The following is a 24,185-nucleotide window of genomic DNA, read 5'->3' as shown; positions in this document are numbered from 1 at the left end:
ACGCTCCGCCAGTGCGGCGCTGAAGGCGCGGGTGAGGGCGACCGGTGAGAGTGCGGGGCGGGGCGGTGCTGTCCCGCGCTGAGGGCCGCTCGCCATGGCTGGCGTGGATCTCTTCTCGCATCCCGCGCTGTACACGCGCTACCGGGCTGGGTTCTGCTCCGCCGCGGCACTGGCGCTGTTGCTCATCACGGCGCTCACCTATGTGCCACCGCTGCTGGTGGCCTACCGGAGCCACGGTGAGCGCCACTCGACCTCACGGGGCTTGGCCGGGCCCGGCGCAGTCCTGAAACCTCGTGCTGTTTCTGCCCTCAGGTTTCTGGCTGAAGCAGAGCGCGTACCTGGAGCAACCCACCGTCCGTTTCCGGTACGAGGTTCTCTTCGTCGCCACCATCGGGTCCGGCCCGGGCAGCTTCTTGGCGTGGAGCACGTTCCCAGCGTTCAACAGGCTCCAGGAGGACCGGCTCCGAGTCCCGCTCCTGTCGGTAGGCCTGCCCGGGCGGCCCGGCAACAGTGGCGAGAAGCGAGGCTGCAGAGTAGGGCCAGCGGACCGGTAGCCGGCTCAGGGCACGAGTGCTGATGGCGCTTTTGAGCGGGTGGCCCGTCAGGCACTGCTGCCTTCAGGTAGCAGCAGCTTTATGTATAACCTTGTGCCTCACATCGGGATTTGCTGGATTTTTAACGAGTCCCGTTGCACTCCCGCTCAGTGTTACTGAATCGTAGCATTACTTAGATTGGGAAAGGCCCTTAAGATCAAGTCCAGTCATTAGCCAAACCTTACCGATTTTGCCACTAAACCATGTCCACAAGCACCGCTGGTGGTTTGCGTGAACACGTCAGTTTACTTTCATCAAATTACTTGTGCCCTTCTCCACTGGCCGCATGGCTTATCCCGTGAAGTTTGCGGGGGTTGCTAGGTAGCCCCTAGATTTGGAAGCAGGTATGTGCCTTCAGAAGCACATAACCTCTGCCTTGCAGTCATTTTTATTTGTGGGATTCCACAGTGGCAGTTATTTTTCTGTTTGCCTCGGTTATGAGCCCTGGTAGATTTGCAAGTAGCTGAAGTACTGGACACTGGCACACAAGCATAGCAAGCCTTGGCTCACAGCCACGAATGAGCATACAGAGGCCATTAAGAGGCATGCTGCAGTGGCAGGAGGCACAAGCCTGACCATCAGTCATATATTTGCACTGTGTCTTACAGAAGATCCTAAGGCATGCTTTGTAGCGTGCAGGGGAGACGGTTGGCATGCTGTAGGGCAGAAAAGACCTTGAAGTAAACTATCCCTCCCGGGAGGGGCATATGAGACATTGTACAACAGATGACAGTGTAGGCTTCTTGTTTGTCTCTAGTCTTCTGTCTATAAATAGTCAAGCAGCTTTTTATTGCATTCCTAACTATGCAGTTTATTTGCTTCCTTGGTATGTGCGTGCTGCAGTTGTGGAGGTCCCCCAGGGTTTTACTTCTGTTTTTTTTCTGTTTCTAAACAGAAATTCCTGTCTTTAAAAAAAATTTGTTTAGACTAGAGAAGAAGACAAAAATCAAGATGGCAAAATGGATCAGTTGCATTTTAAATTGGAACTTCCACTGCAACCAACGGAGCACGTAGTTGGCGTTCAGCTGATTCTACTCTTTTCGTACCAGCTTTATGTGAGCATTTTTAGTTCTGCTTGTTGTGATGTACAGACCCATTGTAATATTCCAGTAGTGGTTATACAAAAGATGAAAAGAAACTTTCCACATTTGAAATTCCTATCTAAAATATTTATTTTACTATCAAATACTTAATTTTCTTCTCCTCTGCTGTGTCATTCCTAGTCTAGCTCTCTTGAGTATTTTCATACGCTTTGCTAGAAATTCTTTTTTTTTTAAATTTTAAGCTCTGTATTCTCTTGGGCTGTAGTGCAGCATACAGGACAGAAATGCACAACAGTGAGTATCAGTGTGGGTGGCACCTGGAAATAACTGTGAGTCCTGCGATAGGCAGAAGGATGTGCATTCCTACCTCCTGCTGTGTCTTGACATAACCAGTTCGTTTTCTGAGCTGGAGAGCCAGGCTGTTGCAGCAGCCTGAAACTCCTTCGATTTGCTTAACAGCTCTTGAAGCATCGGTAATCATCTGCCAGGATCTTCCGTGTCCTGTAACTGGGACGAGGAAGAAAGTGTTACAGGAAGACAAGACAACACAGTTCTGCTGCGGCAGTGCAGTCAATACCTAAAGCAAAAACACCAGCGCACAGGGAACCCAGGGATACATCTGAAAGGAGCAATAATACAGAGCTGCGTTGGGTGCAGCCACACAGACAAGAATTTGTTTTCCTAGGGAGATTAGGCTGTTTCTCCTAGAGAGTCTTGCTGATTGCAGATGGACAAGCTTAGCAAGCATAGCTGTGTGGTGTAGGAAACATTCTGGGCCTGAGGCCCAGAATAAAGGCCCAACAGTCCTAAATTTGGACTGAGGTATTTGGTCAGGTATTAGTATCACAGGGAGTTCTGATATTCACAACACTTTTTATTTTATTTATTTATTTATTTATTTATTTTATTTCCACTGTAATTGTGGACATTTTCCTTCAGATTGAGTGGTCGATAAGAACGGTAATACCTTCTTTATTTGGTCCTTGATTTTGATTGCTGAGTTTTTTAAAGTGTGTCTCCAATGAATGTGTTTAGTCACCTTGCTGCTTTATACATGTTATGGCTAGTCAGATCGTTCTGTCATTAGCCACAGACTGCTGCACGTGACTGCATTTCCTGTGGAACTTTGTTGAGTTAATAAAGTTAGTTACCCAGTAACTAAGGTAGTTCACTTTTTTAAAAAATTGTATTTTTTATTTGGTGTTCGCTTGTTTAGACTAATGTGATGATCTGAAATTTGGGAATCGTAGAAAAATCAAATCCACATAGAAAACTTTGTAGATACAGAGTAGAAAAGTATGTTGTGTCCCCCCTCCTCCCTCTAAATTCTCCTTTTTTGTCTTCACTATTTCAGAGAATGTCAACATTTGTGATGCAGAGCATGGCTTTTCTTCAGTTTTTTTCTCCTGTGCCAGGGTCTCAGCTCTATGTGAATGGAGACCTGAAACTGAACCAGAGGCAATTACTTAACCATTGTGGACTGGATACTAGATACAATGTGAGGAAACATTTTTCCCTTCCCCATCAATTCCCCCCCACTCCACCCTCTTAATCGGCCTAGTATCGCAGGTGACACCCTAATTATTTGTACTGCTGCACAGAGTGAACTGTAAAACTTTGGAACTGGTGTTTCCTTGTTAGACTACAAGAGGGAAGAGGTTATTGTGCCAAGATGTTCAGTGTGATGTTTATGTTCGTTCCTTGAAGGGCATGGTTACTTTGTGTAAGAAACTCAGTAGAATTACTGTCTTGAAGACTGGAGAAATAATTAAAGTGTCTCCTTGTTGTAACAGGTGTCTGTGGTCAATGGCACAAGTCCTTTTGCAAGTGACTATGATCTAGTAAACATCATTGCGGCATATTGGGATAGAAATGGTAAGTCTGAATGTGTAGCTACAGGACAGTAGTAGTTAGCATACTGGCAGCTGTTTCGTGAGATATATGACTTCTGTATTAACACCTATAAGCCCCCCCTTAATCTGGATGTTTTCTTTCTCCACTTTAGTGACAACAGTCTTTTCAGATCCCAACCCTGTTTGGATGACTGGAAGAGCAACAGATACACCGTTTATCATTAATGCCACCGTTCATTACCCAGTGGAAGTTATCTTATATCCTTTGAAAACTGCATAAACTGTGACATGACAGGGTTCTATTATTTGAGCCTCCGCCACATAGAGGCCAAATGCAAACTGTTTTCTCTTAGATGTGTTGCTAAACTTTTTTTTTGTTAGCTAAGCAAATGCTACGGTTCTGGAGTTAATGAAATACCTATTTGTTCATTCCTTCAGATGGTTCTGCTTGCATAACCACTTTTTGTCTTTCTTTACTGGGAACCTCTGTTGCTTTTCAGCTTTGCTAAAAAGGCCTTTAAGGCAGTTCCTTAGCTATTCTCAGGGAATAATCGTAGTACATCTTGCTTTGGTTCTGCAGTACCTGCTGTCCCGATCCGTCACAGATGCCACTAGCAAAGCATGATACTGTAGTCTGTGACCTAAAGCACATCATTAGAAATCCATATGCAAGATCATCTCACCAAATAATAACTCCTGCAGTGGGCGGTGGTTACATCTGTTCATGTGCAGACAGACAGGAATTTTTTTTCTTTTTTCTAACAAAATAATTCTTCATTCATTAAGTTCTTCGCTCTTTTTCTTAGACAAGAATGAGCCTGCATTTAGAAGAATCTGTATGGATCACACTTCTTACAAGATTTGTTTACCTGCCTGAATATTAACAATAACTACTTCCTGATGACTCAGGCACAAAGTAGGTGCTTTACCCAGAATTGGGCTAAATGTCTTCTAGGACAGATGTTCCCTCCAGCTTTTGTTACCTACCATGGTGAAGGCTTTTAGGTGTTTTTGTGGCTCAGAGTTTAGTTTTTGCAGTGGTAGCATCAGAAGCTTCTTCATTAACACTCCTTGACTTTCTTTAAATATCAGCCAGGATTTTGGGAAATTATTAAATTTGCCTGGATCCAGTATGTCAGCATCCTCCTTATCTTTCTTTGGGTGTTCGGTAGGATTAAGATGTTTTTGTTCCAGAATCAGGTGTTGACAACAATTCCAGTATCACCAGTTCTGCCTGTATCTCCAGTAGTGTCCTACAAACAGCACCAGTCCTGAAGAGATGCCTGAGAAGACTTTATAGAAATGCAATTCAAAACTAGTTACCTGATTTTATTCTCTATACACTTCTTACTTCGGAAGATCAGAATTTTTTAAGTATGTTCCAAGTATGCTCTGTTCTTCCTTTTTAAAATACATGTTCATTCATCTAATTTCTTTAGGAACAAATGTGCTTTGGAACCGAAAAATTTTATATTTTTGACAGTTAAAGAAGAGCCTAGTTATTTTTTTGCAACTGGAACGTGCCTCGAAAACCACCTTGAAAACTGAAAATAATATGCTAAAAGTAACAACATGAACTGTTTTCACTTCTTGTAAATCAATTCACTGCAGTCTTAGAGTTCTGTCAAGAATTATTTGTACATGCATTTATGTGCACTATGAAATGAAAAAAAAAGAAATCTGAAAAAATGCATGGACGAGTTAAGGTCAGAGATGCACTTCTGTAACTGTGGCTATACATACTCGGCAATTTAATTATTAAGTTGGAGGATGAATAAATTCAAGTTTGATGTGAGAAACCACGGTGATAGTGTGTGCCAAGTCTGCACAACCATTTACTATTGGCATTATTACTGTAGCACCAGGCCATTAATTGTGAATTGTGAATAGTAAAACAGAGAATCCTTGTATTTATTGAAAGAAAGAAAACTAGCAAAAAATTCTACCAGAGAAGCCTCAGAGTTTCGAAGCAAGCAAATAATTACTTTCAGAACTTGAATAGCTTAGAACAGATAAAAATTATAATCACCTGGTATGCACTGAAAGACTGCGTCCCTCATTCTTGATGGTGGCAGTAGTAGGGAAGATTATTTTATTTTCTCTTTCTGGGCTTACTTTTTATGCCAGACAAGCTTACAAGAGAAAACAACAAAATTTTCATTATGTTTTCAGTTTTAGACTAAAGAATTAATTTTAGCAAAGCAGTGTTACAGCAGGACAGAATTTCACACAATTCTAGATGCTAGAATTCTGAAAAAAAACTCTGTCATTGGTTCTCTTGAACTCTTAAGACACGGTGCAGCTATGAAATATGAAAGAGCAGCTTAGCAGTATGCCACCTTTTGGCCATTGTCCTCTAGAATTCAGCATCCTGGCAGTTGGGAGCTACCTTTTCCAGAAGTCTCCAGTTTGCTCTTGGATCTTTGAAGTCTCTATGTGGCAGTGTAGGGCTGCTGGTAACTGCCTTCGTATCTGCGTCTTCAGAGTCAAAGCAACTGTCTACTGCTTTTGAGTGTGTCGAGCCGCTACACAGCATGAACGAAGGGGCCCGTGAGCTTGTTTCTCCAGTATCTCAAGCTGATGTACATTTGGTACGCTCTCCCGTGCAGCAATGGTGCTCGTGTGGCTGCATGAGTTAATTCAGCGAGTTCATTATGGTGAAGATGATCTTTACCAAATATGTAATCAAATTTTCAGACAAGTCAGTTCCCTGACTGAACTTGGTATGTGTCTGCACAAGCATTAAGGTGGACATGAAATCTCTGGAGAGACCAGAGGACCGCAGTTTAAGGGTTTGAATGTTCTACTCCCACAAAAATGGAATGCCTAAGAGCCTTCCTCCAAGCTGAACAGGAGCCTTAGTTTAAGGTAGCAATGGGAACATGGAAGAGACTAATGCTTGAAAGCCACAGTACTGGGAGACTCCATTAATCCCCCTCCCACTTTTCTCTCCTGTTGTAGCCTTTCACATTAAGTTAAGGCAAGTGATGCTGCTCAGAGCAACAATTCAGTGAATGCACGTGAAATAAGAACTGGAGATTAGGTCTAGTTCAGGAAAGACAGAGAAAAATATCCTTAACATTCTCTTTTCCTTTAGATAAAGAAAGCTGGAAAAATCCTCTACAGTAATGCAAGCAAAGAACTATATACATTAAAAGGAGGCAATCAAAAGAGTTATTTGCTTGCAGGTGGCATGTAATTGTTTAGTACGAGCTGAAGCCATCCCTCTATTTCTTTTGAAAGAGGTGTTTCATGACTGGCACTAATAACTGAATGCAGGGTAAAGGGAGCCGTAAAGGCAGATGTTATCACAGCAGGGAAAAAAACCCTGTGATACCTCTGCTGTGGCCACTTCCTGGATCGCTTTTTATACTGACCATGGTTCTTGGTTCATAGTTCTGACTCTTTTCTCAAGCTTGAAGAGACATTCTACTTCCGTAAGTAACCAAGCAACAGAAAAAAGGCAAGATTTTGTAGCTTAAGAAACAAACTGAACTACACGGGAAAAATATATACCTGAGGATCCACTGCAACTAGCATTAAAAGAGGTTTAGTAAGGAAGAGCCTTTCTCAGAAAGCGATCTGTAAGGACTCTTCCTTTAGCTTGCTAAGCAACACAAAAAGCCAAAACCACTACCATGCACCACAGTGCTACTACACAGATCTTCTCTGTATACATATGACAGAGCAATCTAAATGCTCTTCACTGAGGAAGGACATGGCTGCTCGCTAGGATTAGTCAAAGTTCTGTAAGAAGGAAAAAGAAAGCAGCTTTAAGTTAAAAGTCCTGTGCATAAATTGATGCGGGAATGGCCGTGTAAGAGCCGTGCTTCAGGAGTCTTTTAAGAGGTGGAACTAGGATAAAAGAGACCACCTCGTTGCTTGTTAACTCACCAAGCAGACAGTTTGCAGGGGGCATTATCCTCCGGTTGTACTCGCAGGAGGCGAGCGGGACGCGGCCGCGCCGAGCTCTGTGCGCGTGGGGGTGCTGGGCCGAGGTGGAGGGAGGAGGAGGAGGCCGGGAGGAGGGGGCTGCTGCCACAGGAAGGCCCGAGGCACGCGTGACCCCGCGGAGGAGAGGCCGCGGGACCGCTAGCTGCTGCGGCGGCCAGGCGGTGCTGCCACGAGCCGGCTTCGGCGAGCCAGCTGGAACCGTACGGGCCGGGCGCTTGCAGGATGCTCCTGGCTGGCTGCGGGGCGGGGTCACCGCCGCGCCGGGCCGGTCCCACTCGAACGGTCGGGCGCTAGGTGGCCGGTGCTGGGCGGGGCAGGCGAGCGGACCGCCTCTGCCAGGCTGCGCCTTTGCCCGGGGATGCTCGCGGAGGGGGGCGGATCGGCTTCTTCCTGGGCTCCTCCCGCTGCCCCGGCCACGTCTGAAAGCGGCTCATTGTGTCTGTCGGCAGCTCGGAGCCGCGGCGGTGGCAGGAGGCGGCGAGAAGGTACGGGCAGGCTGGTCCGGGTGGGGGTGCCGTTATTCTACAGGACTGGAAGTCCCGGTCAGACTTTTTTTTCCGGTCAGACCTTTTTTTTCCGGTCTCAAACAACGGTGCTTTAAAGGGGATGTTTTTGAGCCGGTCACACACGCCCCTGCTTGTGGCGGCGGAGTAGCGGTAATACCAGTTGCGGCGGAGCCGCTGTCGCACCGACAGAGGCAAAGCTGTCGAAAATCAGCCTCTTTTTTTTTCTTCTTCTTCTCCCTCCCCCACCCCCACCCTTTTTTTTTTTTTTTTTTTTCCTTTTCCCCCCCTCTCTCTTTTTGTTTTTCCTTTCTTTTCCCTAGAGAACATGGCTGATTCAGGTTGAGGTGGTTTCTTTTGCTGGAATTAGATAGTGAAATAAGGTGCTTTGGAGAAACCTTCCTATCATTTCAGGAAATCCCTTCCCATTTTTCTTTTGTGTCCTGCCTCTCTTTCTAGCTGAAGGTGACATGCTGGTCTGAAGCATTTGTCATTATTTCTTAGTTGCAGCAGTTGCTTCGGTGAGGCGCATAGGGCACACACACCTCAACCCGGTCGTCCTCGGACTGTTTGAATTTGAGGACGCTATTGTACCGGTGCAGACAGAGTGTCCTGTGAGTGAATAGCGTTCAGTCACTGCGGATATCTCTTTGTCACCCCAGTTTTGCCATAGTAAAAATTCGTAACAAAAATTGCAACGAAGCAGACCTCATTTCTTGAACACCGGTCATTCTAGTAGCTGAAAACACTCCGTGATCTTCAGCTGCAGTGCATGGATAAATAGGTGTTGGAGGGCTATGCTTTGACACTGCCATGTGCTTAGGCTGGACAACTGTATCTAACTCAAAAAAAAAAAAAAAAAATTAAAAATCTCCTAAAGGAAACATTATCTTTTAGAAAAAGAACTTCGGTGAACATGTAATTAAATTTATGGTATGTTTCATTGTATTATAAAGTGTTGAAGTCTGATGATTTCCTGGAAACAACTCTTCAAATCTCATTTTCCACTAGATTGTAAAAAGAAGTGTATTTCCAAAAGCTAAATTAGCAGTATCACCTGAAATGCTAATATAATGTTATAATTCAGAATTACTACATTACATTTACTGTATTTTATTATTTTAGTTGCAGTTTCACTATTCTATTAAAAAGTAATTAGGCAGGCTTATCAGTTTCAACTATTTAGTATTGGAAAGACTTTCTTTTAGAAACTACCAGATTATAGAAGGCACCCTCCAAACAAACTTTTTCTTTTCCCATTCGAATACCAATCTGCATATTGTTGTTGATATAGTAAGCTTTTGCTTTCTGAAGGTGTGTGATTCTAGCTGCAGAAGAATACTGGAAAGTGATGTTTTGTCGGCGGGGTGATTTACTGCAAGAATTACTAGTAATATTATTGTGTGTTATTCTTTGACCAGCTTTGTCATGTTCCAACATTTCACTTTTTTGAGTAGCAAACTATGTTTCTAATGTTAGCTCATAGAAGCCGTTTTGGTGGTGATTGCACCGGTGCAATGTCTTATAGGTGAAGTATGCAGTGAGTAAACGCCACAAGGAAAAGTAGACCTTCAGGTGGTCTTTGCTCTATTTATCATGCCATGAACAAACATTTCCCTATTAATTCTTTAAAATGCATGATGCTATTTACCATTATCACTCTTTTTACAGTCAGTACTGCTGCATTTGGTGAATTTTAAGTACATAAGTGGTACTTATATTCATCTCGTATGATTGCTCTGAAAGGTCAGCATACAGGACAATCATTTTTGGGTAACAAAAGGTTAAGCACATAATGCGCCATTAGGTATTAATTTTTCAGTGGAAGAGATCAGTCTGGGAAATCAACAGAATCACAGAATATGCTGAGTTGGAAGGGACCCACAATTGAGTATGTTATTTGAAGTTGAAGTAATTTCTGTGTAATCTGTAAGTTCTTTGACTTTAAAAATGCTTCATAGACTGTTGGAAATGAAAGTGTGCTGGAAATTTTGCCGGACAAAACATGGCCAGGGAAGACTTTGACAGAGACAGCTAAGATTCGGTTGCTCAGAAGTCATGATAGGGAAGCAGGTATTTGTAATACTTCACTCAAATGTTTTTGCTCTAATCCAGCCTGGTTTTTCAGTCTTCCCACAACAGACCCAGACTTGTTTGTTCTAAGGGAGTCTTTCATCCCAGCCTTTTGTCAAAAGCTCAAAGAGAGAGTGTGTTTCTTGATGGCTCTAATTATGAGGCACTCTTTCTGTCCTTCTACAGTCTTTTTAGTATCCCAGAAAAAAATGAGCAGTTTAATAGAAGGCTTTTTTTAGCTATAAAGTTAGTTTTTACTACTTTATTAAGTCTCTTCGGGCTGAATTCTGTGCTCAAAGGAAGCTACTAAGAAACTGTACTTCTTTCAGAGCTGACCTGAAAAGATCTGATTACCCGATTCCAATGTCTTATGTAACAAATGAATAAAAGTCCCTGGAAGCGAGAGCTAAATGATCATCCATTGGACAATTTCTTTCTTTCTTTTTCAGACCCTTTCTGGGTCTGAAAAGTGCTCTCCTTAGAAAAGAGATTTTTTTGGGACCAATACTACCACCGACTGTATTTTTACCCTGCTTGGTAAAACTGGATAGCTTTCCGTTACATATCTAGTTTCTTGGCAAGCAATGGCAGATACTAGTGGCCCTGCAGCTCACCAGTCTATCAGAGACAGTTTTAAGTTGTGAAGAAAATGGTTGCTCTGTTGGCCAGTTTGTATAATTAATTTCCTTTGGATGATATGTGAGAATAGTTATTCTGGAACTGTCCCAGGGTTCATCTAGTCTAGGATGTTGTTTCCATTATTAGCTGTTAGCATGGGGAGCCCAGTTACAGAGCTTGATTCAGGACTGTCAACTAAACCACGTATGCAGATGCTTTTCAGATCACATTTTGAACATTTGCATTGCCCTGTGAAGAGATGATTGTGCCTGAAGAATTTGAGAGACTTCTGATTATTCTCTTTACCAGAGCTCTCCTTGAAGAAATGGCATCGCAAAAGAAGTAATACTACTGTCACAGAAAAGGAGTAACAGTGTAACTGTTAGTAAAATAATTTATGCTGAGGAGTATTCATTATTTACAAAAGCAGGTATTGTGATGCCACCGAGTGTTGCCATACGACATGAGTTTCAGCTGAGAGATGTGAGAGGTGTTAGAGTGCTGGCTGCTGCAACTGGATGCCTGTTACAGCCTGATTTTCTGCTTGTTGTCACTCCCTTGCCACTTGGGGTCAGTCCTATTGCATGAGTCAACGAGGAGGTGCTTTCAAGAGTTTTGTCACTGAGATGACAGCTGAAGTGGCAGTAACGCTAGAACATCTGGCCCCTCTGCTGCTTCTCCCTTTCCCCCCATGTTTGTGGTTAGCAGGCCTGCTATAGTCAGGTAGGTGCAGCTACGAGGAAGCAGTTCTGTGGAGCAAAGCAGGAAAAAAGGAGGTGTAACAAACCCCAATTTTGCTCTCCTGAGGGGATCTTGGGGTGGGTAGTTGGTGCCCCTGAGCTGTTGGTGGAGGAGGTGGGCACTAGCAGAAAGAGGCGAGGCAATGCAAAGCAAGTCACAGACTAGTGTTTCAGTGTGCAGTTTCAGTGTGCAGTTTTGGCATACTGCCTTTCTGTGCTGAAAGAGCGAGCTTGCCTAACAGCACCATCTGGTGAGTCCTGCAATGGAATAAATAGAGGATCAGAGGTAGGCTGTCTCGCAAGATCCTGTCCCTCACATTTGGAATTGTAGAATCATTTAGGTTGGAAAAGACCTTTAAGGTCATGAAGTCCAACTGTTAATCCAACAATGCCAAGTCCACAGCTAAGGCAATGATATAATGTAATCTATTCAGCAGATTTATAAATATGTGTATATGTGTATACATATATAGATCTTCAGCAACTCCATGAGAAGATTATTCTACAGGCTATTCAACAGCTGCTTTCTGTCTCAGCTAAAGTTTGTCAAAAATCATGAAAGAGCTTGTTCGGCTGAAAAAAATTGTACTTTAAGGGAATGCAAGTTTAACCTGGGCTGAAATCACCTTAACTGCAGAATGCAATTGCAAATGGTAAAGGGTTGTTTACATGAAAATAGAATTATACATGCCCAACATGAGAAGTGCATAAATAAAAGGCACTGTTTACAGAGAAAGTGGTGTATTTGGCCTTATGCATACTAGAGAATACTCTTACAGATGCTATATTTTGTTGCGTAATTATACTTTTTCTTTGGTGGTATCTACATGTGTATATTTTTTCCTTAGAAACACTTCAACTTTTCCAAAAGGGTAGAAAATTAATCTTAAATATAGAAAACGGGTATCTACTTAGTGTTTTACTCTGATATCACACTTTTTCTTGCAGTTTTTATCATATTGAAGTGTAGGGAAATACTTCAGCTACAGTCATTTGATGTTATTTGTAGTGCTTGAGTCTGATTCATTCAGACGTGTATTGTGGACTAATACTCACGTTATCTGTTTTTTCATTGGCACAGCATCATCTGCGACAGTATTTGGGTGGGAACTGGAGTGAGGAGAGGTCCGAGAGACAGTCAAGGCAGAAGTGAATTTAAAAAAACAGCTTTTGGTTTTTATTCCTCAGTCCCCCCCAGCCTGCTAATAACATCTAAAGAGCAGTTAGTGTTGCAGTTCTGCAGCAGGATTAGAGTGGAGCAACAGTTGAGTAGAAACACATTAATTCTTTAGAAAGCATAATTGAGTCTCTAAAAGCTACATAATGGGTGAGACTGTGAGGAGCTGCAGTATACAGTCTTAGTGTAGATAATTACTTGCAACTTGCACTCAAGAAAAAGATCTGAGATAGTTATGTCTAGCTGACTTTCAGGAATATAGTCTGTTTCAGGAAAAATCTTTCAATTAGCAAATGCAACTGTACTTCGACTTCATCTTAGATTCTTTCATCCCCTCTGTTTGGCGAAGTGTCAATGCAGGCTTCTGGATTGCTGGCGATCCTCACAGCATAGAGAAACTTATAGATGCTTCTGGAGATGAAATATGCAAAAAATCACTATTTGAACAAGGCAGATTTTATCTATGAAGAACGGCCAAGCTGAATTAAACTAAGGATTTATCTATCTGTTCTTGTGCCTGACAGTAGCAAGTAGTGGACTGCTAGGAAAAAAGTTAAGTAATACAGTGAGCCTTATTTCTCCTAGTGTGACACCACAATACAGGCATATACCAAAGGCGATCCACAGCCGTGGGCTGTAGCCTCATTTTTGCCTTTAATAGTCCTTGGAAGGCTTTTCTTCCATTACTTACTTTAAATCAATGTAATTATTTGTTGAACTCTTGTATACTTTTGCTGCCACAGAATTTTGAAGCAGAGTTTCACATTTTAATATGCAGTGTACATAAAGGTTTTGTAATGAGTGATCATTTAATTCAATTTATGATGTCAAATGAGTGTGTATCTATGTTCCCTAGTCTGCTTGGTTTTCTTTCAAGAGTTCAGAGTGTGTTGAAAAATGTATCTTTCACCGTAACATGAAAAAATTGTAATTTCGAATTGTAAATCAGCTAGATAGCAAATACGTGTACATAGAACTTTTGAGATTATCTGCGTATGGGAGGAGTCTTACTTTGCTAAAACCTTGCCTGCTAACATATACTGACTGCTTACAAGTGGAATCTGGACAAGTGAGACCACAGAAGGGTAGGTGCCAAAAATCTCTAGTAAAAAGCCATGAGGAATGCATGTGTCTTGAACTTTGACTGCAAAGTAAAATAGAAATCCACTGGGGTTTGACATGCCTAAGATTTTCTAGGAGTTATATGCAGACAAATCTAACTCCCAAACTGGTAATTCCTTAAATGCGAACTCAGGGTATTCAGTCTTAGGATGTACGCACTCCAGACCAAATACATGTGTCAGCTGCTTTTTCATTTTATCATCTGTGGCCAGGTGTGGCTTCAGGTTGTGAGCTATCATCCATCTTCTGCCTTCTGTAGTTTGGAAAACAGAAGGTTGTGGACAAGCACCAATTGGTATAGCACCCTACTGCTGCTGTAGGGTACAGCGCTCACGTTAGATAAGATTATTTTTATTTCAGCACCCATGGTTACTGATGTTTGCATCCACTCTTTTTAGGGGATAGAAATCCTTGTAATGTTGAATTGAAACTGAAATACAGTTGAGCGATTCAGACAGATTTTTTTTCTTTTTTTGGGGCAATATTTACCAGTATTCAAGTGTGTACTTTGTAGTTTGTTTGTTTGTTTGTTTTAATCCAACCCAAGGTTTTCTTCAACATTGAACATTTACTTATTTGCTTATTTCTGCAGTAATCTTACTGTTACACATTAGTTCCTTTCAGTTTCCAAGAGCTGTCACTTGCAGTGATCACCCCCCAGTGCAACTGATTAAAGAAGCAGTTAGTGCCACATACATACATGCGCGTTTGAAGAAACGTTTTACTAATGCAAGAGTTTGTATTGTGTGAGTTTTATCGTTATTGTGCCCAGGAGCAATGGTTCACTGGCATTTCCCTTCTCTTTTTCAGCTTTTCTCGTTGCCCTTCCTCGGTGAGAATGGCAAGGATTCGGATTCCTAGCACAATTGTTATAATTTTTGTTACAGTTCAGACTGGATTCTTACTCTTCATGTATGCCCGGTATAGTAGCTTCATGCCTCAGTCTGAGGAAAAACCATCACAAGTCCACATACTTATTCTCTCCTCTTGGCGGTCAGGATCTTCTTTTGTTGGTCAACTTTTCAGCCAGCATCCCAGCGTCTTCTACCTGATGGAACCTGCATGGCACGTGTGGGTTACAATGTACCAGAACAGCGCCAAAGTCTTACACATGGCAGTGCGGGACTTAGTCAGGTCGGTCTTTCTGTGTGACATGTCTGTGTTTGATGCTTACATGCCTTGGAAAAGAAACCTATCTGATCTTTTCCAGTGGGCAGCGAGTCGGGCTCTGTGTTCAGCTCCTGCTTGTGACTCTTTTCAACGTACTGACATAATGAGTGAAATGGCATGCAAGACTCTTTGTGGACGGTATCCATTCAGCAAGGTGGAGGAAGCCTGTAAAACTTACAGCCACGTTGTCATCAAGGAAGTTCGATTCTTTGACTTGAAGGTCTTATACCCCCTTCTCACTGATCCATCCCTGAATCTCAAAATTATTCACCTGGTCCGTGACCCCAGGGCAGTCGTTAAGTCACGGGAACAATCAGTCAAAGCATTAGCCCGTGACAATGGAATCGTCTTGAGTACCAATGGCACTAAAGTGGAAGACAGCAAATACAAAGTAATGCAAGAGGTTTGTAGAAGTCACGTTCAGATTTATGAAACGGCTACTCTTAAACCACCTAATTTTCTGAAAGATCGCTATTTAATGGTCCGTTTTGAAGACCTGGTAAGAGATCCATTTTCAGAAATCTCAGAAATGTATAAGTTCGCAGATCTTAGTTTGACTCCCCGGCTCAAAAGCTGGATCTATAATATCACACATGGACAGGGACCAGGAAAAAAAAAAGAAGCCTTCAAAATAACATCTCGAGATGCAGTTAGTGTTTCACAGGCCTGGAGAAATGTTCTTTCCTTTCAGAAAGTTAAGAAAATACAGGAAGTTTGCAAAGGTGCTATAAACATTCTTGGTTATCAGCTGGTGGATTCAGAAAAAGAACAAAGAGATCTGACATTGGATTTGGTGTTGCCAAGACGACAAAATCAATTCAGTTGGTCATCGTTTAATCCAAAGCACTGAGACATTTTTGAGAGATCTGGGGAGGTGGGACAGGGTAGATGTTTGAAAATTTCTCTACTGTGCAGCATACAGTAGATGGAAAATCCTTGGCTGATGACTTCAACTATCTTTTCATCTACTCTTTTTCTGTTAATGTAGGAAGGTTTTTTTCCTGAGTTTTTTAGATAAAAAGAAAAGACAGCAAGATACTTGTCAGCCTGTAAATGTGCTGCTCACAGCTTTGTTTTATGAATATAATTTAAGCGCTTTCTATTAAAAGATGGATTTTCAAATATGTCTTTGTTTATTGATAACAGTTCACTTCTTTTTTTCATGCTTTAATTATTTAAGAATCATAATTCTTTATTTGTATATATGGAACAAAGTAGATACTAAATTCCTTCACTTGACTTTCTTCTTTTTCTTTAAAGTTGTTCTGCAGTTGTGTATTTTTTTTTCAGACTTCTTTTGATGTTTACAGTTTTAACATAAAAGTTTTCCAAAAGGTGGGGCAGCTGCAGCAGCTGTGTTGTAAAAGGCTTAAACGGGAACTTCATTTATTGATAGATTTCGTAGTGGTTTCCTTGGAGTGGCAACATATACAATCGGGTACTTGAATGTGATGTTTGCTTGGAGTGCAAAATCCGAAGAATATGAAGAAACTTTCGGTGGAATCACTTTGGAAATAACGTTTTGATGCTGTCCCTATTGTGTTCCAATACTGTGACACAGAATAAGTGCACACCTGCTCCTGCAGCGCAATCCATACCGTTATCCTCTCTCTCCAGAACTACAAATTGTTTGTGAAGATCACTGAGAAATTTAGGATGCCTTGAAAATTTGCGTATCGATTATACTGCTGCATGGAAGCGATCAGTTCAACCAGCTTTGATAGCAGAGACAGGTGCTCGCGTACGGTGAACATTCGGTATTTGCGTCTAAGAAAGCACTGCGGGATCGGTGACGCTCAAAAACTGCACTTGCGCGTGCGGGGCCGGGGGATGGGCACGCAGCTTGGGGCTGTTACGGGTAGCGGGGTCCTGCCGCTAAGAACGTAGCGCATACGGGATGACTTGGGTTTGAGACGTCGCTGGTGCCAGCTGCTGACTGCAATTCGGAACTCCAGGTAAGAAACCCGCTGTGGCGCTTTCCGTGGCTGTGCGCTGCCTCACGCTGGTACCGCTAGCTAAAGGTGAGCGGGGAACGCTGGCGAGGTGGCGCGTCCAGGGAAAGCGCCGAGGGGGTCGACGGTGCCTGTACGGGGCGGCCGGGCTGGCGGGGTCCGCGGCAGAAGCACCGAGTAGCGGGGGTTGCCTACGGATGGAGCCGTGCAGGCGGCAGTGCCGTTCGGGAGCGGGTGGAAGGGTCTGTCCGGAGCCGTGCTGGGGCACGCGGCGCGGTGCAGTCGCTGGCTCGGCTGGCAAACGCCAACAGATCCCATCTCCACAGGGTTAAGGGATGGAATTGTATTTCTCTTAACCTCTTTTGACCGGGAAGTTGGGATTTTCCCCCTCTGCCTGATCCCTGTTTCTCCTTTCTCGAGTCTTGAGTTGTTTTGGGGAGCAGAAGGTTCAGGGCTGTGCCCCCGAAGGAGCTCTGGCTGTGTGAACACAGCAACTTTCTGCAAGTTAAATCTGCTGCTATTTCTGTATTTGAAAAGGAGCTGAAATGCCAGTGGTGATGTAATGTTCATTTACATTTAGAGTCTGTTTCTATTTATTTTTGCTCCTATTAACTGCATCTTGATTCCAACAGTTTGGGGTTTTTTTTTTACCCACTGAGGCTTTCTTTCCTGTGAACAGCTCATTTTTTACTTCAAGCCTGCCAGATTTCCTGCCTTACTGAGTCCATAAATGAAGAAGAATGACAGGTAGAAGGGGAAATGGATGTCTCCTCCCCAAGGGAAGGCTCCTAAATTGGATAGGAGCCGTTTCTCTAGGAACTGCTGCCTCTGATTGCTGCTGGAATGGCTCTGGAAGGAGCTTAGAGGGGATCATTCACCTCGGGTTTGTCCTGGGTGTGCAGAGCTGGGGAGATGCTTTGGGGCTGAGAGATTTCCTGTGCCATCTTCCATGAACATGCAGAGAGGTGGATTAAAAGTGCCTGCAGAGCTCTGATGTGCAGCCTGTGGCTCCGTGCTCCCACTGCTGCTCCGCTCAAGGAGTTTCTCAGCCCCAGAGCAGGAGAAAAAGGCAGAAAATCATGGAATCCTGGGGTTGTTGAGGCTGGCAAAGGCCTTTAGCATCATCAAGTCCAAACATCAACCACCACCATGGACACATCAACCCATGACCTCAAGTGCCATGTATTTATCCATACATATTTATCCATATGTATTTATCCATATGTTTATCCATGTATTTCCCCCTGTATTTATCCCTATATTTTCCCATGTATTTCCCCATGTATTTTATGAACACTCAAGTGCCATATCCATGTATTTTATGAGCACTTCCAGGGTTGGTGACTCCACCACTGCCCTGGGCAGCTGTTCCAGCGCTGGACAACCCTTCCCATGCTGGGCCAGGAGATGGATTCTGGAAATCCAGACTCCGAGGAGCAGGGGATTAAGGCAGCATTGGATTCCTTTATTCTTCCAGAAGGATAAAGGAGATTTATCCCCAGACGAACCAGAGGTGATCACACTGAGGTCATCAGTGGGATTTCTTCCTTACTCCCACAAATACCCACTGGGGTGACAGAGTTCCCTACAAGGGCGGTGTTGGAAGGAGCTGCTGGAATGTTTTGCTGTTCATTGGGATCCACAGGATGTTTGGTGTCTCTCAGAGCTGTTCCAGGCTCTCCACAGACCCAAACACACTTCTCCTCAGAGTAGAGAGGTTTCCCAGAGTGCTGGTTTTTAATTTCAGATGCTGGGATAACGACACGGCTTCAGGAGGCAGGAGACTCATTGTGCTGTGCCTCAGTCCAGGCAGGGACAACCCCCAGCTAATAAAAACCTCTTTAAAGCACAAAAAGTCCCATTAAACTGATATTATAAAGGCTGCAAATTGAAGCAGGCCTCAATCAGAAAGCAACAGAATTTAATTCCCCCCCCTTGCCCATGTGCATGATGATCTCCTTCCTAATTGCCCATCCATGCTTTTCCCACAGAAGGGCTGTCCCGAGGTTGGAGATGGTTCCAGCTTTATGGAGCTTTGATCTTGATCTGGTTTTACTTTTTACAGAGCACAGAACCCGAGAGTGGCAACTGCTTTCCTCTTGTTCCTCCTGTGGCAGTGAACTGCTCTTCCCAAGGACGGCTGCAGGAATTCTCAGGCAGCAGAACGTATGGAATGCCAGGCACGCTACAGAATTCCAGTGGGAGCAGCAGGAACTTCTGTTCTTTACTGGCAGGGCTGTGCCATGAAGGGGAGCTCAGAGATATCGGTCAGCTCAGGGAATGAGCCTGGCTCATGGTAAGGAAATTCGCTGTGCAGTTACTTTGGGCCCTTTCTCCTCCTCCTCCTCCTCCTCCTCCTCCTCCTCCTACTCCTCCTCCTACTCCTCCTCCTCCTCCGCCGCCTCCTCCGCCGCCTCCTCCGCCTCCTTCGCCTCCTTCTCCTTCTCCCTCTCTTCCCAACACCGGTTTCAGACCTCAGTATAATCCATGTTCCCACAGCCTGACCTTGCAGTTTTCCCAGTTTAGCAGCTCCAGCCACACTTGGCAGCCTCTTTGTCTGGACTTTGTCTTGCTGAAATCTCCCTTTGTTGATCCTTTGCTGCCTCACCTTTTATCCAGCAATAACGTGCAGTGGGTGGAAGCTTCTCAGAATTCCCTCCCTGTTCCACTGGAAACATTCCCGAGTGGAAGCAGCTGCACTGCCCATCAGCAATTCCCTGTTTTTGGGGGTGGTTGAGGCATGAAGGATGCAACAAATGGAGTTGGCTCCAAGGGGATGAAATGCTCCCCGTGAGGCTGCTCAGAGAGCTGGAGCTGAGGAATCCGGGTGGGAATCACTGCAGGAAAAAGGAAGGAAAAGAGAGCAGAGGAACAGGGATGCAATTCCAACCTCTCCAAGGACTGGCATGGGCACATTCACCATCACCATTTAATCTAGACACGATTTCTTCTTTGCCTCTGGCTGCCAGGAGCAGGATGAGCAGTTTAATGAGTTTAAATAGTGAATAGTTTAATTAGCTGGAAGAGACTGGATCAATAGCTGCTTAAACAAACAACTGGCTCCCTGTTTCCGAGCTTGGATGTAGTTTTGGAAGGTTCCTGGCAATTTGGCAGGGATTAGTGATGCTGAGAATGTGCTTTTTTGTGGGTTTGGGGCTTTTACTCCTGTTCACGTGGCTGCTTTTTCTTGTTGAGTGGAAAACAGGAGGGAAAGAGCAACCACGGGAGGAATTCCACTCTTGCTGCTTCAAGGGATGGATCAGGAAGGGAACAGGCTGCAGGGAATTTGGAGTGCAAACTGAGATCTCTCCGATATTTTCGGCTCAGTCAGTCCATCGGTGCTTGGTGGCTGTTTAGGCCACGTGCAAGGTGAAGGATGGTGCACATCGCAGAGCTGCTGGTGGCTCCTTCCCCTGCCCGGCTGTCAGTCACCCTGCAGGGTGCTGGAGCAGCGTGCCAGAGGCCATGGATCCTATGGATGCCATGGATCCCAGGGGCGTGATCAGGAGCCTGAGCCTGCTGGCCACTCCTTGCTCTCTCTTATCCTGACTTTTCAGCTCTGCAGCGAATCCAGCTCGAGCTTTTCAACCCTTAGAAACCCAGGGAACTTTCATGTCTGCTCTCAGATCTGGGATTTAAATCCAGCCCTTATCAAAGCACCCCGTGACCAGGCAGGCCCTGAATCCCAGCAGGGATCTGATAAAGAGGGACCTGACATCCTAAAGAAACCCTTTGAAATCCTGCTGGGATTGATTTGTATCCATAATGGAGCCCAGAGCTCTCTGCCAGGGAGAGATGAAGCTGCTCCTTTGCTTTATCATCCTCAGGCCCTTCCCAGCTTCGAGGGAAATTCACTCCCTCTTCAAGCCCCAAAATCATGGAAAAGTTCCTTTGTACCCTTCTCTCCACAGCCCCTACGTGGATTAATCAACTTTTCCGAGCTGATTAATGGTTTGACAGAAGAACTGCCTGGAGAGCAGCTGAATTCCCACAGCAAAATTCCTGACTGAGGGAAACGACCTTGGGTTCTTCCCCTTCCTGTAAAGCCTGGGAAATCTGGGAAAATCACAGCTCCAAAGGAGCTGCTCCCCTCGCCCCCGGATTCAAAGAGAAACGGAGAAACACTCGAGGAAGTTTTGAGATAAAACCACTGTAGAGAAAATTGAAATGAGCCCTTCAGCCCTTTTTTTGTGTGGTATTTAGGATGCAAGGGAAAGAAGGGCTGGGTAATCCCTGGGATTAGGGAACAGCACGGCTGAGGTCCCAGATTTCGAGGCCAGGTAATGGCTGGAACAAAACATTAATATGGACTTTGTCTTTAAAAGCAAAAGCTTTAAAAATTAGGAATAGAACAGAAACTCTTATTAATTCAGGACTGTACAGAGCCTAAAGCCTCCTTAGGTTTTCAGCTCAAGGCAACTTTCTTTTTCATGGGGCCATAAACAGATTTTTTCTGGCTTTTTAAAGCTGTTTCCTCTACTAAAATCCATTCAGCTGTCAATCCATCCTCCCTCAGAAGGTGTCAGTGCAATCTACCTTAAATTAAAAAAAAAAGCCCAGGGAAGATGATCTTATCTCCCAGATGGAGAATGGGACAGGAAGAATAATAAAAGTGAAAGTGATTCACCAGGACTGGTGATGAAAAAATCCGTGATGGAATCAAGATTAGGATCTTAATCTGCTCCCTTCTTTCCACCTTGCCCCAGATCTGGGGCAGCTCTTGCTGGGCTGGATCCAGGATCACTGAAAGCAAAGTGCCAAAGGCTTCCAGGAACTTCAAACTCAGCAAAAATCCCCCCAGCTCTGCCTGAAATAGGAATATTGGGTTTAAAATGGGCCTTTTGTTACAGGGCTGGAATTAGGGAGCCGCCTAGCAGGGACTGAAAACACATCTGAGGATCAGCAGAGGAAAAAGCAGCTTTTTCCTGCTGTCTGCAGGTCAGAGCTCTTTAAATTGGGGCTGTTAAATGTCCCTGGCCACAGGAGATTGGGGAAGCAGAGGTGAAGGGAAAAAATCCTCTTTATTCCCTGATTGATCCCTGAGCTTGGGCTGCTCCAAAATGCAGCCCCAGAAAAAGAAGAAGCAGAGAGAGGGAATTTGTGCCTGCAGGGAGGGGCCTAAAGCCTCCTTAGGTTTTCAGCTCAAAGCAACTTTCTTTTTCATGGGGCCATAAACAGATTTTGAACTGCCTTTTTCACCTTCCTTCCTTTGTTCATTTTTACCTTTCTACCTTTGTTTGTTTCTGTAGCAGCTTGGAAAAAAACAGAGACCACTGTTTCTTCAGGCAGGATGTCTCTTTATTACACAAGCCCCAGTATTTCTGTGTTTCTATTTTGGGAAAGTTTTAAGAGAGTTTTGGGAATGGGCACAGGGAAAGACAAAACAGATCCATGCCCACAGACTGGTCAGGGCAGACTTTCTGCCCCTTCTAGGCCACTGACTCAAACATGAAACCCCCCAGCTTTCTGGGAGGTGAAGGAAGAACAGTCACACCTGGTGCTTCTACCTGTAGTCATTTGCCTGCTCTGCATCTTTCCCAAGAGAGCAGAAGGCCCTTAGCAAAGTGAAGATCAGTGGAACAAGTTGCTCTTCCACTCAGGGCTCTCGTTAAGGCTGCAATGGCTGCTGCCAGCCTCTGCACTTTCTGCCTCTCCAACTTCCTATCTTTGTTCATTTCTGCCTTTTTAACTTTCTACCTTTGTTTGGTTCTGAGTCGCTACCTTTCTATTTTTCTACCTTTGTTGCTTTCTACCTTTCTAAATTTCTGACTTGACATGTTTGTTTGTTTCTACCATTTGAACTTTCTATCTTTCCATCTTTCTTCATTTCTAACTTTCTACATTTCTACCTTTGTTCATTTCTACATTTCTACCTTTTTACCTTTCTACATTTGTTCATTTCTACCATTCTGACCTTCTGCCTTTCTACCTTTTTTGTTTCTAGTTTTATGACTTTGTACCACGTTTCGAAGTTTTGTTTCTTTTTACCTTTGTTCATTTTTACCTTTGGTAGTTTCTAACTTTCTACATCTCTGACTTTCTATCTTTGTTTCTACTTTTCTGACTTTCTACATTTCTAACTCTCTACTTTTGCTTGTTTCTACCTTTCTACATTCCTACCATTTTTGTTGCTACCTTTCTAGCTTTCTACCTTTGTTTGTTTCTAACTTTCTAGATTTGTCCCTTTCTGCCTTTGTTTGTAATGTTGAAACTTTATACCTTTGTTTTTCTCCCCATTTTTACCTTTCTAACTTTGTTTGTTTCTAACACTCTACATTTCTAACTTTGTGCCTTTCTAAATTTGTTTTTTACTTTCTAACTTGTACCTTTCTAACTTTGTTTCTAACCTTCTTGTTAGAGAAGTTCACTCAGGCCCAGAGGGAAGCCAAAGCATTAGGTTTGAATTAAAACCTTTGGACAAGCTGACATCCACGAAGCCACACCAAAACGAAATAGAAATACAGATTTTTAACTTTTAGTAGAAATAGATGCTAAGTGCCTTAAACATGAAAAAGCTGTAGCAGAGATCTTAAACACAGCTCTTGCTGCAGCATTGTTACCTTTTCACAGAATTCTTTACTTTAGACAAAATCTAGATAGAATTAGACTGTTCACATTTTTTAGATGGAGTGTTCACATAAACAGTAAGAGCTGATTGAAACTGTATGTGCAAATCTGTGTAATACAGAGGTAACACTTGTGTGAGGCTTACGACTGTTAGAATTAGACCAGGATGGGTTAAGAAAAAGAAAACTAGAATGGTGTGTTAATCTTACTGGTCAATTAACAAATAGAATCCACACTTGTGTAAGAAAAAATACAGTGTATGGAGCATATAGAAGAAGCTGGTTTTGCCTGCTGCTGCTGCTTGGCTGTATCATGTAACCCCATTCAAACTCTGCCTTCAAGACAGCTGTGAGACTGTGAAATAAAGAACTCAGCAGAACAGCAGCCTCCTCTGCTCTTTCACCCTGGTCCGAGAAGGAAGGGTACCCTGTCAAAGGCTCAACACCTTCTGCCTTTGTGACTTTGTTTCTAAATTTCTACCTTTCTAATTTTGTTTGTTTCTATTTTTTTTTTGTTTCTAACTTTGTTTGTTTTTAACTTTCTACCTTTAGAAATTTGTTTGTTTCTTGTATTTTACCTCTTTGTTTGTTTATAAATTTCTGCCATTGTAACTTTGTTTCTAACTTTCTACTTTTTAAATTTCATTTGTTTTTAACTTTTTTCCATTCCTTCCAGGGAGACATGTGTGCAGAATACTAAAACCTGTTAAGTTCTTCATTTTTACATCTATAGGCAAATGCTACTGATTTAGATGTAAATTCATTTTGAAATGAGCCAGCCCTCTCTCTCTACTCTGTCGCATACAGGAATATAAGAAGCT

The 24,185-nt window shown here is 43.5% G+C and overlaps 2 protein-coding genes and 1 long non-coding RNA gene across 7 annotated transcripts; 2 read left to right on the top strand and 1 right to left on the bottom strand.

The window, feature by feature from the left end:
* The first annotated feature begins 37 nt into the window (after positions 1-37).
* On the top strand, positions 38-5,288 carry TMEM231 (transmembrane protein 231). 2 transcript variants are annotated; one of them, XM_039558057.1, is made up of 7 exons: positions 38-236; positions 313-482; positions 1,520-1,648; positions 2,991-3,134; positions 3,430-3,511; positions 3,642-3,747; positions 4,575-5,288. In XM_039558057.1, exons 1-7 carry the CDS (start codon positions 95-97, stop codon positions 4,762-4,764), a joined length of 963 nt encoding a protein of 320 aa, XP_039413991.1. In that variant the 5' UTR covers positions 38-94; the 3' UTR covers positions 4,765-5,288. The 2 variants fall into 2 exon arrangements, with proteins under 2 accessions (XP_039413991.1, XP_039413992.1); XM_039558058.1 differs by lacking the exon at positions 1,520-1,648.
* LOC120410579 lies at positions 2,996-7,730 on the bottom strand. The gene is made up of 4 exons (XR_005602850.1): positions 7,384-7,730; positions 5,519-5,621; positions 4,173-4,307; positions 2,996-3,083 (listed from the first exon to the last, which is right to left on the bottom strand). It is a non-coding gene; the product is annotated as an uncharacterized LOC120410579 (long non-coding RNA).
* On the top strand, positions 4,306-19,058 carry LOC104691868 (carbohydrate sulfotransferase 5-like). 4 transcript variants are annotated; one of them, XM_039558055.1, is made up of 3 exons: positions 4,306-4,405; positions 14,487-16,801; positions 18,864-18,985. In XM_039558055.1, exon 2 carries the CDS (start codon positions 14,515-14,517, stop codon positions 15,694-15,696), a length of 1,182 nt encoding a protein of 393 aa, XP_039413989.1. In that variant the 5' UTR covers positions 4,306-4,405; positions 14,487-14,514; the 3' UTR covers positions 15,697-16,801; positions 18,864-18,985. The 4 variants fall into 4 exon arrangements, 3 of the variants coding, with proteins under 3 accessions (XP_039413989.1, XP_039413986.1, XP_039413987.1); XM_039558052.1 differs by lacking the exon at positions 4,306-4,405 and adding an exon at positions 5,259-6,080 and having other exon boundaries at positions 18,864-19,058; XM_039558053.1 differs by lacking the exon at positions 4,306-4,405 and adding an exon at positions 7,749-7,928.
* Positions 19,059-24,185: the final 5,127 nt, after the last annotated feature.

This window comes from Corvus cornix, chromosome 11, assembly GCF_000738735.6.
Source record: "Corvus cornix cornix isolate S_Up_H32 chromosome 11, ASM73873v5, whole genome shotgun sequence".
Classification (NCBI taxonomy): domain Eukaryota; kingdom Metazoa; phylum Chordata; class Aves; order Passeriformes; family Corvidae; genus Corvus; species Corvus cornix.
The sequence above is the reverse complement of the archived record's forward strand: the minus strand, read 5'-3'. Positions and strand labels throughout refer to the sequence as shown.